At 39.8% G+C, this 18,106-nt stretch overlaps 1 protein-coding gene across 2 annotated transcripts in view; it reads left to right on the forward strand.

The window, feature by feature from the left end:
• Positions 1,490-18,106, forward strand: part of ALCAM (activated leukocyte cell adhesion molecule) — a 233,618-nt gene continuing 217,001 nt past the window's right edge. The window contains exon 1 of one of the 2 annotated variants that reach the window (XM_018061867.1): positions 1,490-2,269. In XM_018061867.1, coding sequence (XP_017917356.1) covers positions 2,197-2,269 — 73 coding nt within the window. In that variant the 5' untranslated portion in view covers positions 1,490-2,196. The remainder of the gene's footprint in view (positions 2,270-18,106) is intronic. The other variant, XM_018061798.1, reaches the window with a different exon arrangement.

An 18,106-nucleotide genomic window follows, 5' to 3' on the forward strand; every position in this document is an offset into this window, starting at 1 on the left:
ATCGGAATGCTAGCAATGCAGTCAAACTTAACTCATGGAATACTGAATTAAAAGGTGTTTGCCTTATAGCATTTGCCTTCTTGTAGGTCCAGAGGTGAAAATGAGATGTTCATGTTAAAACCAAGAGGGAGGAACTACTTATTTAGAGAGAAAAAAATACAAGAACTCTAGAATACTGTGAATGTAATGTAAGGAAAACCAGGAAGACAAGACTGGCAGACTTTATCATAAAAATCACAGCGGAAGAGGGAGCTTAGAGATTTCAGCATGAAAAGAAGAATTCAAAGACTTGTGTGTGCACACGCGACCGTGCTCCCGCTTGTTTTATTATTTCTCCTGCCACCAACTCCCTTCATCCCCATCTAGCTGGTGACTCAAGCCTTCTGATGAAAGAGCGCAGTATGTGAAGATTGCTAGTTGACATTCCCTTCTGGAGACTAGGGTGACCCTGTGATGCACGGAAGGCTATTCAATGCCTTGGCGAAGTGGTTCCGGGACCAAGATTTTATTATGCTTCGTGGATGTGAGTTGTGATCCCACATCCCGGATTTAGAGCCACTAAGGGCTTCGACAGCTCCACCCAGGTGTTCTAGAGGGAAATATTCCTTCATGCTCTCTGCCTGATCTGAAAGCAACACAGCGTCCTAATGTTCCGCCTGGGAGGTGGTTCAATCTTTAGAAATTCCCGGAGAAGCCTGTCCATCTATCCGGATGCCGGGCTTTCTGAAACGGAAAAGAAGCTTGGCTGTTAGAGTAACTTGAAGATTTCTGTTTGCAACTTAAAGTCGCCGCTTAGTTCAAAATAAAAAAGACACACGCTCTGGCTTTTGCAGATACTGGGAAAATCTGTGTGACGACGTATGGATCTAGAAATCCTTGATTTAATTTCCCCAGGGAAAGAGTAAATATTTTCTATTTGCAACTGGGCAGTCGACTCAAGTGATCTGCCTGCAAAAGGTGTGTGCGAGAAGGGCACGTGGCGGGGAGTGGGGGGCGGTTAGAAGGAGGACTCAGCCTAATGAGTTGCTCCCCCAACCCCGCCAATCAGTAGCTGTTCAATTTAACTTCTCGGAGGCAAGTTCCCCCCCTAGCTACCTCCTCCAGCCCCTTCCTCCCTCTTTTGCCCCCCACCCCCCTACCCAACTTGGATCCAAAGTTGAGAGTCCCTGGCGAAGTCCGTACCCCACCTCCCTGCCCTACTACTCCCTTTGCAGAAGCAGGCTGAGATATCACGGCCGAAAAGTCCCTGAGGAGTGAGCCGGTGAACAGGCGGCTGGGGGCAAAAAGGGCAATCTGAACTGCTGCGAAGCTGCGTGAGCAGTGTGAAGTGAGAGTACGTCTGAACAGAGGTCTGGTAACGACACTGCAAGTGGCGGTCTTGGAGGCCCTACCGAGAGCCGGCTGCTTCTGGATCCGCTTCCTATTGGCGGGCGTGGCCCCGGGGCGGAGCCACTAGAATACCCCGCCCACTTGGGGCTCCAAATCGCCGCGCGCGCGACTTCCCAGAGGAGTTCCAGATTCGGCCTCAATCTGGGACTTGGTCCTGCAGCGCCTCTAGGCTGCGGATCCCGCTCCTACCACCTGCGCTTGGCTCTACCTCCTGCGAAGCGGGGAGCTGAGAGGAGAGAGGGAGGAGGCGAAGGGAGGAGGAGAGCGGCAGCTTACACACGCCTTCCAGTCCCTCCACTCAGAGCAGCCCAGAGACCGCCGCTGGCGCCGCTGCTATCGCTGCCGCTGCTATCGCTGCCACCGCCGCTGCCACCTGAGGAGACCGCCTGGACCTGTCGGCCCTCGGTTGCCACCCCCGGCAGTTCTTTCCTAACACCGGGCTTTTTATGCACACAGCCACTACCATTATTATTCCAAGAGAAGGAAAACAACGGACCCGCTAAAAAGAACCACGTATACCTTTCCGAATTACTCAAGTGTCTCCCGGGAAGAGAGGGTCGCCGGCGCCGGGAGGAGCAGCCAAAGGGGCCGAGGGCGGGTGTCGTAGGGGAGGTGGAGGAGTTGGGCCACTGCGTGGTGGAAAGTTGCGGGCGGCGGAGACGGGAAGGTGCAGCGCCACAAGCCCAGAGGGCAGTGTGTCAGAGAGAAGCCTCTGTCCCCAGCGTCCGGAGCGCGACCGCGCGGGGCCGGGGACGACGCCCCCTCCTGCGGCGCGGACTCTGTCGGTGGTCCCAGAGGAGGAGGAATATGGCTCCGAAGGCGGCCCCCTCCTGCCGTCTGGTCTTCTGCCTCTTGATCTCCGCTGCTGTCCTTAGGCAAGGTAAGAACAGGGGCCTCGGAGCAGCCCCAGGGCGGCCTGGACCGGGGGGGCAGCTTCCTAGGTCCCGGGCCCGGGCCTCGCGCCCTCCGCCCCCGTGGGCGGCGCGCCCAGGCGGATGGGGGAAGTAAGGGACCGGTGGTGCGCGCACAGAGCTGGCCCTAGGTTCCCTCACCTGTGCCGCATGTTGGAGTTCGGTCGGTTGGCTCAAGTTGGGGCAGCGACTGGGGGCACTGGATAAATCTCCAGGAAGTTTGGGTGCGGCCGGGGTCGGGGCTTCAGGGGGCCCGCAGGCGAGATTCGTCTGGTCCTCTCCCCTTCCCCCATGCGGCTCCCGCCTGGGTGGCGGGCTCTCGCCCTCTGACAACCCCTCGGGTATCAAAGTCCACGTCACTGCGCTCTGGGCAGTTTTCCTTTCGCTTAGCTCTCAGAGGCAATAACTCGCACTTTTTCGTGATAAATCCCCTGGTAACTTCCCCTGGGTGAGAGGTGAAGAAAGGAAGGGAGGGGTTTCCTTTTTGGAACCGCTGAAAAGCTCCGGCTGCGGCTTGGAAGCCCCTTCCTCCATTGTCTGGGTGGGTTGTGAGGGTGGGGGTGACGGCGGGCAAAGGACGCAGCCTGGACTGGAATCCGCAGCCAGGTCTGTGCGCCCTTAGTGAGGCGGCTGAGGATTGCTCAGGACCCGTGATCCGACCTCAGTTTTCAGTTCTGTATTGAGACTCACAAGGAAAAAAAAAAAAAAAACCCAACAACTAATATATCTCGCCTGGGAATCCCTTTCCTCGCCCTTAGGGACGTCCCCTGGCGCTGTCATCCTCGAGACCCGCTGGGTGGCTGACAGGAGTTGATCCTCACAGGGCGTTCCGCGTGCTCGCAGTCGCTTGACAGGGCAGCCAGTTAATTTTTTCCTTTGACTTGAGGATTTGGGGGGACATTCTTTTCTCCCTTTGAAGTTTTGATCTGTAGCCCCTCCTAGACAGTTGAAGATAAAACTCCTACTTCCTGTTATTCCGGCTTGTTTGTCCTCTTGCTCCTTGCTTTAGTTTTTATCAAAGGAAAACTCACTTGCTTTTCTCATCTTTTATTTCTGCACATACCTTTAGTTGTTGGCAAGCTCAGGTCAAAGCAGAGGTTTGAAAGCCTCTGGATCTCTCCCAGGAAAGGAGGGGAGAGTGAGGCTGGGGGTTAGAGCCTGAAGATCCCTGGTGTTGGTGAACTGCCACCGCTGTGTGTGTTAAGTGGAGGTGGTACGCGGGAGGTGGGTGCCCTCCCCAGATCTGGTCTCTTTTAAAGTTACATTTCTAGTTGAGGTAATGAGCTCACCTGCTGTTCTGAGGCGAGAGAAAGAGGGGTCTGTGACAGACCGCCGGCTCTGGGGCTGGGAGTGTGAAGCGAGAGTTGAACCGGATTGAAAGCTGGTGGGGTGGGGCGAAAACACCTGAGAAGGAGGAAGGGGAGAGCCCCTTGGGTCAGGCACTGTACAGATCTCACTTTTTCCAGATCCCACTGTCCGGTGTGGGAAAGAAGGGCACTCACTCAGAAGCCGAGGGGAGAGGAGGGAGCGCGACGGTGCTGTAGTTTGTAAAATGCAAAGATCCACACGCCTACAGTAGGTTTTAACCCCCTCGCCACCTTAAGAGTGTAAGACTCACCTACACCTCCCACCCCCGGACCACGCGCACAAGCCCAGTTTCCTTTTCAGTGCTGGAATTTATTTTCAGTTGGGCCATCTCGGAGGACAGGTTTTTCCGCACTTGTAACTGCTAAAAAGGGAGAGTTTCCTCTTTCGGATCTTGGGGCGACTCTTTTGGCGCAGCAAGCTCGCGTTTCTCTCCGACACCCAACTGCGTGCTTCCAGCCAGCCCGGGAGGGCTCCCTTTACCGCTGCCTACCCGCGACTGATGTGCGGGTCGGAAGGCTCGGACCCTCAGATTGGCGCTTTCCTTGAATTTACCCGGCTGACGTATGCTTCGCCGTATGGCATGTGTGTTTTGAAAGAAAGGATTATGACACTAAAACCGCCATGTCCAGACTCTGGACTCAAGTCTTGGACTGCAAGTGCACCTCCTTCGGATCCCTCAGCACAGCCGAGCCCGGTGGGGATGCAGTGCCAATAGCTGGCTTATTCAAAGGGACTAACTGACTGCCCCGCGTGCAGCCTTTCATTTCCGGAGCCGTTTTGACAGTGTGTTGAGACCTAGAGTTTGTGAAACTGCCCCTGCAGGTCTTTCCGTCTATAGTCACTATATAGCATTGAAATCAATATGTTGTAGGCATGGTATGTAGTCTATTTTGAAGGGAGGAGGAGAATTATCTATGAACCACGGAAAATGAATTCAGCGATAAAGGCGATGAAGTATGTGCTTAGCATCTGAGGGAGCAAGAATCTCATTATTCTTGTAGAAAGAGCGTCAGCCTGTGGTGACATTTTGTATTGCTTTTAAAAAGGCTTTCCTTGGTTATTTACAGGAAGGTGGGGTCCTGTAATTAACTATTTCTTCTCTTGGGTCATCTTTGTGCACTCCTCTCTGCAACGTTTCTGAATTGCTCACTGACATAAGGTTCATTCCAAAACATGAGCACCCTTGAAGCTCCCCCTCCCCCGCCCCCCAGTGAAATATTATGTTCGGAATGCATCTGTTTATCTCAACAGGCCTTGGGAAAAACATCAAATAATGTCCTTTCAGATTACCTGATGTGGGACTATTAAAATCTATAATTTCAAAACTGCAAACTGCTTAGAAGCCAGTAATATTGCTGTTTCCTTGATGATTTAATACAGTAGCAATTGATAATTTAATGGGGCACTATTTAAAGTAAACTGCTTTCCTAGGTTTGTTTCAGGACCATTTACCTTCAGGCACTTGAGCAAGTCATTTCACCATCTTGGGCTTCAGTATCTGCATATATAAGGAAAAGGGTGGACTGAGACTCTGCTGAGAGCTCTGCCAGCTCAAAATTCTGTTTCTAATGACCTAAGGTAAAAAGCCCATTTAGGTAAGGCAGAGTCATTTTCCAATTGTATTTTTTTAATGCTTTCAGACAGTCTGGACAGACACAATTCCTATAAATTCTATTACTAGAAAAATGTGAGTGGCTCCCAGTTGCTAGTTTTCCATCTTTTTTCCTTCTTTATAAACTCATATCTTGTGCTTATTCCTCTGGGCCTGAATCAGACCATTAAAAAATGTATAATAGAATTAGTCTCCCATTCTCCTGGTAAAAGGGATCCCAACAGTCAGAAAAGGCTTTAGGTCATTAAAAAACAAACAAACAAACAAAAAAACAGAGAAACAGAAAAACCCTTTTGCAGCCCATCCCTTCTGGAAGACTGGCTGTATTTAATCTTCATATATAGTTCCTAGAATAAAATGTAAGTCATGGTTTATGCTAATATGTTCAAAATCTTATATATACACATTAAAAATGATCCTAGACAAACTTGATTTGCTTCATAGTTGTATGTACAATACAGAAGGAAATAGAATATAAAATAATACTTTTGTGTCATTTTGAAATCTGTAGAAATTCAAAATATTTTTATGACTAGATTCTAAACTTTTTCTGACTATTTAGAAAATCTAAACTAGCTTGTCTTTAAAAATAGAAATTTAGAAGAAATGCTTCTCTATTGTTGACTTATTAAAAAGAAAAAAAATCAACAAAACCCTACTTTTAGACTCCTAAAAGTTAACAAAAAATTCGTTATATTGGTATTAGTACTCATGTGTCCAGTTTGTAGCTATTCTGCATAAGAATTTTGTAACCTTGAGGAAGTTATTTTCTACTCCTTTTTATTTCCCATCTGTAAAATTATCTCCCTGTGTAGTGCATCATTCTGATTTTGGTGAGATTAGTAACTCCCTTGCTCAGCATTTTGAAATTTTCAAGTAAAACATGCTATATTAAGACTTTTATTATATACTTAATAGAGTAACACTTTTAAATTTATTCTGCTTAATTATCACTTTGACCTTTTTATTAAAAGCAGGCAAAAATGTTTTCTTTTTTTCCCCTTTTTACCCACAAGTTTTCATGACACTAAATACAGGCCTTTGTAAAACCAAGCACTAAGTTGTCAGCATTACTTAGTGTAAGATAGCACCTTTTTGTCATATAGTATTTTAAATGATTTATAATCACCTTGTTTTATATTCCTAAACACACCTCTTTTTGTTCTAGTCATCTATTTCACATAAAGCGTCGTCAAAGAGTTCTAGCTCTCTGGAACAATTCACTCAAGCAGACACATGCATTGTGTATCTCAAATATACAAGAAAGCAACATAGGTGCAGCTATGATAAAAGAGTAACTCTGTGCCTGTGTGTATACACAGAAACTAATTTCCTTCAAATTGTTAATTTTATTCTTAATTGTTAGATTTTCACAAAGGCCTATTTTATTTCTCACACATGATTTTATATAGCATATTAAGAATTCAGCTAACTTATTGGAATACTAAAGAAAATTTTCTTGGGAGTGGTAAGTGATAAATTAATGTTTATTTGATTATTACTTTTGGATATCAACTCCTTTTTATTTTCAATGCAGATTGAAAAAGACCAGAAAAATGTCCATTTATATTTCTCATTACATTTTTATTAGGGCAGAAGTTTCCTTTTCCTGTGGAGAACAAAGCCAAGACTAAAATATATCTAAAAAAAGGATATTATTGGCTTTTGATAAGGTTAAATCCTACAGTTATTACAAGTATCCCTATAGTGTACAAAATATGATCATATTTTTGTAGTTACTGATATTTTCATCCAGCTGATTTCTCTATTTAGATAAGAAAATTTATGTTCTCTCCACCAAACATATTAGACAGAATACCATATATATTTCAGCCAGGACTAGTTCCAAATGTGCTGTAGTATTCAGTAATTGTTTAATGGTAACCTATTATCAGATCCCATTATTGTAGTGTATGTTCCAAGAATGAAATTAGCTTTTAGTGCTTCCTCTTTTATTTATCCAGTCAGTTCCCAATTATCCATTCTATTCAAGGGGCAATCAGAGTTGTGCAAAATCCAAAAATTTCTAATCAAAGGATTACATAATTCAACTTTGAGCTGAGGTACTTCAATGAACATGACTATGTCTGACCTTCTAAGAATTCATAGTATTGCAATATAATGAAATGAAATTATGGGAGAAAAGCCTAATCAGAAATTAGACAGCTGTCCAGTTTCTCTGGCTTGCTTCCCTGCCTTTTTACTCCCTAAAACTCTGTTCTCTGTCACTCCATGACCCATACATCATGGTAGATCCAAGACACTCCTGGATTATGCCTGGTTTATTCAATTATTAATGGTACCCTTTCACTCTCATGAGTGCAGTTTGGATGGCAAATTATATGGTCACAATAATTATTAATGACTTGACTGTCTATGTTGTCTGTCTTAGAATACTTAAGTTAGAATAGTACAGGTAAGGCATTCCTCATCCTGACACACTGCTTATTTCTAACCTTTTTAATTTAAGTATCAGCCACAGTGAAGTATCAATAAGGGGTTATATGTTTCTTTAATGTCAAGTTCGACAGAGACACAAGGTTATGGCTAGAACCCCAGAATACTGTAGTATGTGTGAAACATTAAGGATTCCATGGATTGGAGTGGAAATCAAATTGACCTGAGATGCTAAGAGAGTAGTGGTGTTTGAAATTCACCTGAAAGCTATACTTAGCCATGGAGTTATCTAGGGAAGGCCTATTTCAATTTGATTCTGAAATCCTTTCTTAGCCAGCTGCACAATTCTCATTCTTTTCTTCTGTAAAGTTTCTCAGTAGCTCCACTGTCAATTTATATCTAAAAATAAATTACCAAGGATATCTATACAATTGAAGGAGGGTTTCAAGTCTTTTTGTATATGTGAGCTACAGTTGTATCAGTTAGATATGGTGACCTGACTTGCAACAGCCAACAACATGGCCAGGACAGTCGGTGTCAAGACTGACTATTCCTAATTGGTCACTCACAGGTTGTTTCGTTCATCTGTCTCTGAGGGTCTCAGATATTCAGAAAACTCCAAAAGCAAATGGAGGTAGGAAACATGAGAGAGTATTATCTAAGCACACAGTTAAAGGGTGCCATAGATTTGTCCTTATTAATAGGATAGATTGAAGGGAGAGGGCCTTGGACACTGTGGCTAAAACTCTTATCAGCATATTCATAAGTACTTTCCCTAACAGTTGAGAGGTTTCTGGGTATAAAATTTACCTAGCTCCAAATCAAGCCTAAAACGAAAAGAAGTCTTGCTACTCTTATTAAAATTTTGAACCACAGTGTGTCAGTTAACTATGTCACATAATAAAGTACTCCAAAATATAATGGTTTAAAACAGCAACTGTCTTATGTAGTTCATTATTTTTCAGTTTGGTGATTTAGACTAAACATTTGAGTGCTTTTCTGGTTTTAGTTCCATATCATTTTACTGTAGTCTGCTGTGGGTCACCCTATGTAGCTTTGTGTTTGGGATTTAACTGGTTGTTGTTCAAGAAAAATTAATTATTTTCCATAGTCTTTCATTTTCTGATTAGCTTCCATAGGCTAGTTCTCTTGATGGAAGCCAGATTCTGAGGGAAGGCAGAAGTTGCAGGTCTTCTGGAAAACCATTCTGCTACATTCTATTTGTAAAGACAAATTTCAAGCCCAGCTCAAATTCAGGGGTGGGGAAATCATCTCCATTTATTGAATGGAAGGAGCTAAAAATCACTTTGATAAAGAGGTTGATAAAGACCAGGAGAGAGGGTTAGTATTATTTTTGCAATCAGTCTGCCTCTCACAATAGTAGTGAGGGGTGTGGCAGTAGCAGGGATCCTTCCTACAGATCCTTAACTCCATATCCACAGTTTACACCCTTCTTTTCCAGATTAGGCACAAAATATTATAGGGGCTCATATATTGTAGAGCAGTGTCCAATAAGAATACTGTTGCCCACTGTTCAAACTTAATTTTCCCCTGAAATAAAATTATGGCAAGTTTAATCTGTGTATGTGTATGTGGAGAGAGAGACTGAAGGGTTAAAGGCATACAATTCATGATCAGAAGCTAAAATGTGATAGAAGAGAGGTTACTGGGAAACTGAGGTGTCTTAGACTTCTGTCTTGTTCAGTTCTTCTATTTGACAGCTAAGATAGAGGAAGATACAGGTAAAGAGAAGTAAAATTCAAAAGAAACTTAAACACCATTTTTGGGACAACAATGGTTTTAGTTTGATGTATGTTTAGACCCATAGGTTCAAGGTTTTAGAGCTATGAAGAACCTTAAAAGTACTTAGCTACTTGCCTAAGATCATACAACCAAGCCAAAATTAATTAAAACTCTTGTCAATTAACCATTCAACATATATATTGCTAAATCACTTCAGTCGTTCTGACTCTGTGCGATCCCATAGACGGCAGCCCACCAGGCTCCCCCGTCCCTGGGATTCTCCAGGCAAGAGTACTGGAGTGGGTTGCCATTTCCTTCTCCAATGCATTAAAGTGAAAAGTGAAAGTGAAGTTGCTCAGTCGTGTCCAACCCTCAGCGACCCCATGGACTGCAGCCCTCCAGGCTCCTCCGTCTATGGGATTTTCCAGGCAAGAGTACTGGAGTGGGGTGCCAGCATTCAAATTGTGTTCAGTATGTGCAAAGCATTGAGCTTGGTGCTCGGGATACAGTAATAAACTAGCTACTAAATAGCCAAGTCTTTCATGTCGAGAAATTATGTTCTCTCTGGGAAACAGACATAAGTCAACTAATTATATAATTATTGGATAGAACTTTCGCTAAGTACTACAAGGATGCATAAAGAGCGTTTTACATCAGTGTGGCCAAATTTGGTCTGGAGGTTAGGAAAACAAATCAGAAAGGTTCTTTCAGGAAGTGATATCTAAAGTTGAGAGATAATTAAGCAGATGATATGAGCTGAAGGAATGAGATAAGTGAATACACTAAGGAGAAGGAATATGGTTCTCACTCCTGGAGGTAAGCAGGAATTCCTTGATGTTGTTCAAATTCTTTTTTGTAATTTCCCTAATTTACTTACCAGCTGTGGGGTTCAGCAGAGGATCTCTTTGACTTTATTCAAATTCTTGTATACTAATACATATTTGCATGCGTACTTTCTCCACTTTAAAAATACCTAGGGGGGACATACCATTTTGTACTTTTCCTTTTTCATTTAGAAGCACATTTTGGAGAATAAAAGAATATCTAATACCAGCACATCTCTACCTCATTTTTTCACATGGTATATTGGAGTTTATTGTGCATACCACAATTAACCTTTTCCCCAGTTCTTGGAAATGTAGATTTTTTCCTAATCTTTATTACAAACAGTGTGGTAGTGGACATTTTAATACTGGTTCTCGTTCATAAGATCAATTATGTTGGCAGCAACATATCGTAGAAGTGAAATTGCTAAGTCAAAGAGTATATGTATTTTACATTTAGAAAGAGATTCTATTAATAATTACAGTTCAAATAATATATATTGAATTGTATACTTAAAAGTTGCCAAGGAAGTAGATCTTAAAAGTTTTCATCACAGAAAATAATTGTAACCGTGTGTGGAGATGATGGTTAACCAAACTTATTGTGCTGGATGGTTTTTGCAATATATGCATCTATAAAATCATTATGTTGTACACCTAAAACAAATATATGTCAATTATGTCTCTATTTAAAAATGAAATATGTATCTTTGAGAAGTTTCCTCAGCAGCTCAGCAGTAAAGAATCTGCCTGCCAGTTCAGGAGCCTCAGAAGACTTGGGTTTCATGCCTGGGATTGGAAGATCCCCTGGAGGAGGACATGGCAACTCCAATATTCTTGTCTGGAGAATCCCATGGACACAGGAGCCTAGAGGGCTGTAGTCCATAGTGTTGTGAAGAGTTGGACATGACTTAGCACACAGGGACATATCTTTAATCACAACAAAGGTCTATGCGGATGCACCTTACCCATACTTCTCTACTATTTCTATAACTTTTAGAAAACCAGGATAATATGTTGACTCTTATTTATTTAGAGCTTGTGGGAAAAGTGAGAATTATAGGAATAATTGGCACACATCTTTATGTAAGGAAAAACTATAGACAGTTTGATGTCTAACTTGAATACACAGGAGCTGTTGTTTAGTTGCTAAATTCTGTCCAACTCTTTTAACGACCCCATGAAATGTAGCTTGCCAGGCTCCTCTGTCCATGGGATTTGCCAGGCAAGAATCCTGGAGTGGGTTGCCATTTCCTCCTCCAGAAGATCTTCCCCACCCAGTGACTGAACCCATGTCTCCTGCATTGGCAGGTTGATTCTTTACCACTGAGCCACCTGGGAAGCCCCATTGTACCGGAGGGTGTGTGCATGCTCAGTCATGACCATGGAGCCACAAATGCAGAAAAGAAGTGCATTTTTTTATGAATTATTATCATTGCTATTTCCACATAAGATAGGTAACTTTTAGAACATAAACCATATAATCATAAGCCATATTTTTTTCCATTTTAGAAGATTCATACTCTGTGGGATGAGATTAACTGAAACAGTGGATTAAGAGGGAGCAAGATGTGAACCTTAAGAGTAGTTGATAATGCTTTTCATCACACAAGTGGCTTCCAAGTAATCATGTTAGTTCATTGTGGATGCAATATACATTTGTGGGTGGTCTCACTAACGCCATTTTCTAAACCCTGTTTAATAAGTTTTACTAAACAGACCTCATTTTAAGTAAACGATATTTTGAAAAGTTCTTCTAAGTTTGTTTTAACAGGATTGTCAAAATTGGTTTTGAGCTGATAAAAATACCATCTTCCATAAGTTTATTAAAAATATCAGTGCTATTACATATGTTTCACCCTATAATTTTTGGCCCAACTATGGAAATGAATAAAGTATAATTTTATAATTACTTTTATGTGGAGAAACCATAAAATATATACATGAAGTTTCCAACAAGTATATGCTGAAGATATATTTTTAAAAGGCAACAAATGCTCATAATGGACTTATTGTATGTACATACTATAATTTTATGAATAAAGCAATTTCTGCCTAGCATTTAGTTTTAAATATTCAAACTTGTGGCCTTCATTCTATAGGCATTTATCTACCTGGTGATAGGTATGACAGTTTCTAAGAAAAATGTTTATGTTGGTCATAAGGCATATGTTTTATATTTTTGCATAGATGAGCAAAATATGAATAATGAATAATGCTTTTAATATCAGATCTAAGAGAAAAAATGTAAGATATATTTGGATTTACCCTGTTGGATTAATCCTCTATGAAGCCCAACCCCAATGTATCATAATCTAATTCTCAAATAGAAAATTTCCTTTAGAAATGACTGATTAGTATATGATAAAACAGCTTTTCTTATCATACTGGAATAGCAAATAAATATATTTATTAAAACAAACTTGCATCAACTCAGCAGTTTTTCTCTTTGCTGTTAAGAAGTATGTCTTCTTTTTAAAATAAATGATTACAAAGTAAAAAGAGTAGAGTTTCCAGGTATGGTTTGGAGGTTATCATTTTCTAGAAATGATCTTCAATATTGAGCTAAAAAGGATTTGAATTACCTGAGTAGTGATTTTGTGTGTGTGTGTGTATACACTGTGGCTATACCTCAGTGGTATTAAAAAATAATTGCTTAATTTTTGTAGGTGGTCACTGCTTACAGATTTTACAGAATATCAATACATAGCATATATTCCATTGCACAAGAGCTCAAGAACTTGGGCTGTCGATCAGAACAATAGTATTATTACTGTCTTTTGCCTTTATCTTCTCATTTGTAAAAAGAGGATTATGATACTATCAAGCCCATTTGATGTGAATATTCAAGAAGGTAATGAAGGCATAGTGCATGACTCAGTGCCTGGCACGAAGTGAACTCTCAACCGATAATAATCATTATGAATCACATTTTTTAGTATTCATAATATTATAATGTCAGTTTATTTGTAACAGAAAAATTTGTGAAATACCTCACTTTACTGGTTGGAGGATATATTTAGTTCCATTAAAGTACATTTTTGAGTTTCCATAACAAAATTGGAATTCCTATTCTTATTAGGATGTATCATAGTCCCAATATCTGTCAAGTAACTTTTCAGTTTTATGAACTCAAGAAAAATAAAAGAAAAACACAAATTGAAAATTACAGCCTTAAAATGTAATTTCCTGCAAACAAAAATTGTTAAAGAAAAATAACACTTTGTAAAATTATAAAGAAATAAGCAATTTATAATATTATTCTTAGAAATTGATATTGCATATGTGTGTCTATAATTTGAAAAGTATTAGAATTTAAAAAGGGAGAAGTTTTACAATATTATAATAGAGTGTTTTGAAGATAAAATTATGATTTTAAATACAAGATGCATTTTCTCCACAATAATTCAATAGAGGGAGCTCCACTACTTTACTTTTGTGAGTACTGTAGGATGCTTCTATTTATTATGATTTTCTGGTGACCTCTAATTTAATAATGAAATTATTAAAAATCTATAATTTTCATATTAATGATATTTTTGAAATTGAACAATATCTTCCTCTTATTAATGGAATTCAAAAAGTGCTTCTGCAAATAATATATGTTTTAAAACCCTAGTTCTTAGTTCTCTATATCCTTTGAATAATAAATCACAAGAGGAGATTGGAAAAGACTCTGATGCTGGGAGGGATTGGGGGCAGGAGAAGGGGACGACAGAGGATGAGATGGCTTGATGGCATCACTGACTCGATGGACATGAATCTGAGTGAACTCCGGGAGTTGGTGATGGACGGGGAGGCCTGGCATGCTGTGATTCATGGGGTCGCAAAGAGTCGGACATGACTGAGTGACTGAACTGAACTGAGAGGAGATTAAAGTAAATATACTCTTGAGAAGCATACTTCAAATTAATACAGCAAAACATCAAAGGACAAGTTTATTTCCAGTGATAAAATAATGAATATTTTGATATTACTTTTGTGATATCTGTTAAATAAGACAGTTATATATTGTAATAGAAGAGGAAAAATAGCTGGTATTTTTTACACCCAGCCTAGATTTTTAACCAAGTGATTATAGATTTCTATGTGCAAATGGCCTATACTCATGTCTTTCGCTCTTTTTTATTTTTCCAAATATCCCCTTGATTTAGATAGCTCCAACTATATTATTTTCAATCTAAGTTGAAATCTGTCACTTGTGTGTGACCCTGACAATTCATTTACCTTTTCTGGGGTTCACTTTTGTTATGGAAGTATTGTCTCATATGATTTCTAAGGTCTTAAAAATTCTAAGATTCAAAATTATACATTGATTTAGAAAAATTTATATAGGTTTGAATCAGTAGTAATCAGTAACTTTTACTGGAGGCCCAATTAAGAAAAATGGTTTTTAAATGATGACTCTTATTTACTTTTTATTCAAAACAGAAATTGTGAGTTCTACAGAAAATTGTCTGTACATAGACCTCCTAATTTATTTTATTTATTTGTTTTATTTTTTTAAAAATATACATTTATTTATTTTAATTGGAAGCTAATTACTTTACAATATTCTATTGGTTTTGCCATACATCAACATGAATCTGCCACGGATAATATATTTTAAAAATGCCATCAATTAAAGAAATGGCCCAGTAAGTGTAAGAATTGCCAACATAGAGACATATTTTAAACATTTCTTAAATTAAAGTTAGATATGTGCTCTCATGGCAGTGCTAGTAGGGCAACCTGGGATTGAGGCCTATAACTTATTCATTATGGTTTTAAGCATTCTTTGAAGTAAGTGCTTGTTTAATTTAGCTTTCTTTCTGTTTAGAGTTTTGAGAGTGTGGCTTCTGGAGGCAAATTGAGTGGTTTTGAGACCTCTTCTCTACTCTTCACCTTCTTAGCTGGGTGACATTGGGCAAATTGTTTAATCCCTCTTCTGTAATAATGCATGCAGTAGGGACAAGCTCATTCAGTAGTGTGATTGTCAAATAATTTGCTCTCAGTCCATTGTTAATATTACTGAAATATTTAAACTCAGTTAATCTCCAACTTCCCCCAAATATGGTTATAAACCCAACTTATTCCCGCTAATATAACACATAAAAAAGAGAGGTCTCAGGTTGTTCAAAATTATAAAATTGACAGCTGTAGCTCCTCCCCAGTCCACCTTTTTTCTCTACTCAAGAAGTAGACTATGAATGACAGTGATGTCATGTTATTTATTAGTCATTAACTTTGAATTTATTCATTATATGAAACAAGTCATGCACAAATGCCTAGACTTTATCCATTAATTATTAGTATTATATTCATTATGACACAATTCTTATCTGATAATGAAACATAATTGCATTGTGATCTAAATTTAGAGGTAAAATTAAAGCTAAAATTGCAGACTGTAGTTCACAGTGTCTGAAAACATATTGTTGTTTTAGGTCATTCTTGTAAGTTGGCCAGAGGTTATTTAAGAGTAAGAAAATGTATATGTGCTTAAGACAGATTTATGTAGACTCTAGATTCAGAGTGCAATAGAGTAGTGATCATAAGCAATTTCAAGGAAGTAAAAAAAAAAATAGTCTGTTTTCCCAAACTTCAATCTAGCACCCCTCCAATCTCTTCTATCTGCTATTAAAATGAAATTAAGATGTGAAAGAATCTTGTTACTGTTCTGCTTAAAATACTTCAGTGGCTCTCTGTTACTGTAAAGATAAAATACAAACTTCTAAGCGTAACATTTAAGGTCCTTCATGCATTTCTTGACACAGTCTTTCTTGGAACTCTGTCCTGCAGCCATACTTCTAAGTGTGCCATGACCTTCTTGACCCTGTGTTGTTATTCATGTCACTGTCTTATTCCAGATTTCTCTCTCTACCCTCCTCCATCACCATCTCTTTGCCTGAAAAATAACTGGCATCTCCATCCTTCAGACACAATTTAAATGCCATCTTCTTCAGAAATTCTTCCCTGATTACCCTAAAGTGTATGCTCTCTATAGTTCTAAAGCTAATTTCCTCTATTGCCCAATGCCTGTTTACTCATTTCTCTCTACCTTAGAGGATTTTTCGGAGAAGGCAATGGCACCTCACTCCAGTACTCTTGCCTGGAAAATCCCATGGATGGAGGAGCCTGGTAGGCTGCAGTCCATGGGGTTGCCGAGGATCGGACACGACTGAGCGATTTCACTTTCACTTTTCACTTTCATGCACTGGAGAAGGAAATGGCAACCCACTCCAGTGTTCTTGCCTGGAGAATCCCAGGGACAGGGGAGCCTGGTGGGCTGCCATCTATGGGGTCACACAGAGTCGGACACGACTGAAGTGACTTAGTAGTAGTAGTAGTAGTAGTAGTAGTAGAGGATTTTTATGTTCTGGAGGCAGGGGCTATGTCTTCATCTCTTTTCCTACTCAGTGTCTACTGATACACACCATATCCCCCATACATATATGAAGATTGAATAAATATATTAAGTAAAAATAGAAATCTTAATAAAGTGAAAGAAAGTGCAAGTGAAGTCACTCAGTCGTGTCCGACTCTTTGTGACCCCTTGGACTGTAGCCTACCAGGCTTCTCCGTCCATGGGATTCTCCAGGCAAGAGTACTGGAGTAGGTTGCCATTTCCTTTGCCAGGGGATCTTCCCAACCCAGGGATCAAACCTGGGTCTCCTACATTGGAGGCAGACGCTTTAACCTCTGAGCCATTAGGGAAGCCCTTAATAAAGCCTATATATATATTTTACATATAAATATCTGTATGGGGACAATTTTTCAATGGTTTTTAGAAATTCAATTAGAGAATGGATAATCTCCTGAATTATGGTTCTTGAAAAGAAATATTTGCCATATTTTACCCAAGCTGCAGGCTTACCTGGTGGCTAAGATGGTAAAGAATCTGCCTGCAATGCAGGATACCTGGATTCCATCCCTAGATCAGGAAGACCCCCTGGAGAAGGGAATAGCTGCCAAATCCAGTACTTCTGTCTGGAGAATCCCATGGACAGAGGAGCCGGGTGGGCTATAATTCATGGAGTCACAAAGTGTCGGACACGACTGAGCGGCTGACTCTCTCACTCTTTCACCCAAGCTATGCAATGAACTATACAAAGAAGTGGAGTAAAGTTGGTCTAATTTTAATTCCAGGTGTCAATCCAGGTTAACATAAAATAAAAACATTAATAACTGTGTTCCTTTAGTTTTCATAGACATTGAACATTAAATGTAAGATCATCCAGAGAAATGCAGAAGTGCATTTAAACTGATTTATTTTTTTTTTTAAGATTAAATTTTTCTAGGAAAATTGTAGGAACACACCCTCAATAGGCAGTAAATGACTGGTAATATTTTTATTTCTCCTGTTTTGAATTCTTAAATTAAAACTTTGGATTAGGGCATTTTCCTGATTATTGTAAAAACAGGATAGAAAAGATTTTATTAGAAGTTGATTAGTCACACAGGCAATATTGAATATATTTGTACCACAAAAGATATGTATGTATTGTGGGCCATGCCTTGAAGGCTGTTAATAGTAAAATATCAGAGATAATTTGGAAAAAATCTAGTGTTACTTCTGCAGAAGTATTTTTTCATTGAAGAATTTTTAAAATGTAGGCACAGATAGAGAAGAGTTCATGAAAAAAATATATTTTGTTTTTACTGAAAAATAAACCTTGTGCATTTGAAACTTAGATTTTTTTCTCTGGGTAAGGTAATCTTAATCCTTATAAGATTTCTAGTTAAAGTCTTTTTTAAAACATAAGCCTTTATTTATTTATTTTTACTCCTTCCCAGTTGTTTGGAATGTTAACTTTCCTATCATGGCTTTATTCTGGTATTCCCTATAGAATACCTTGTTAGTAAATTTTTACTTCTATGGT

This window comes from Capra hircus, chromosome 1, assembly GCF_001704415.2.
Source record: "Capra hircus breed San Clemente chromosome 1, ASM170441v1, whole genome shotgun sequence".
NCBI lineage: Eukaryota > Metazoa > Chordata > Mammalia > Artiodactyla > Bovidae > Capra > Capra hircus.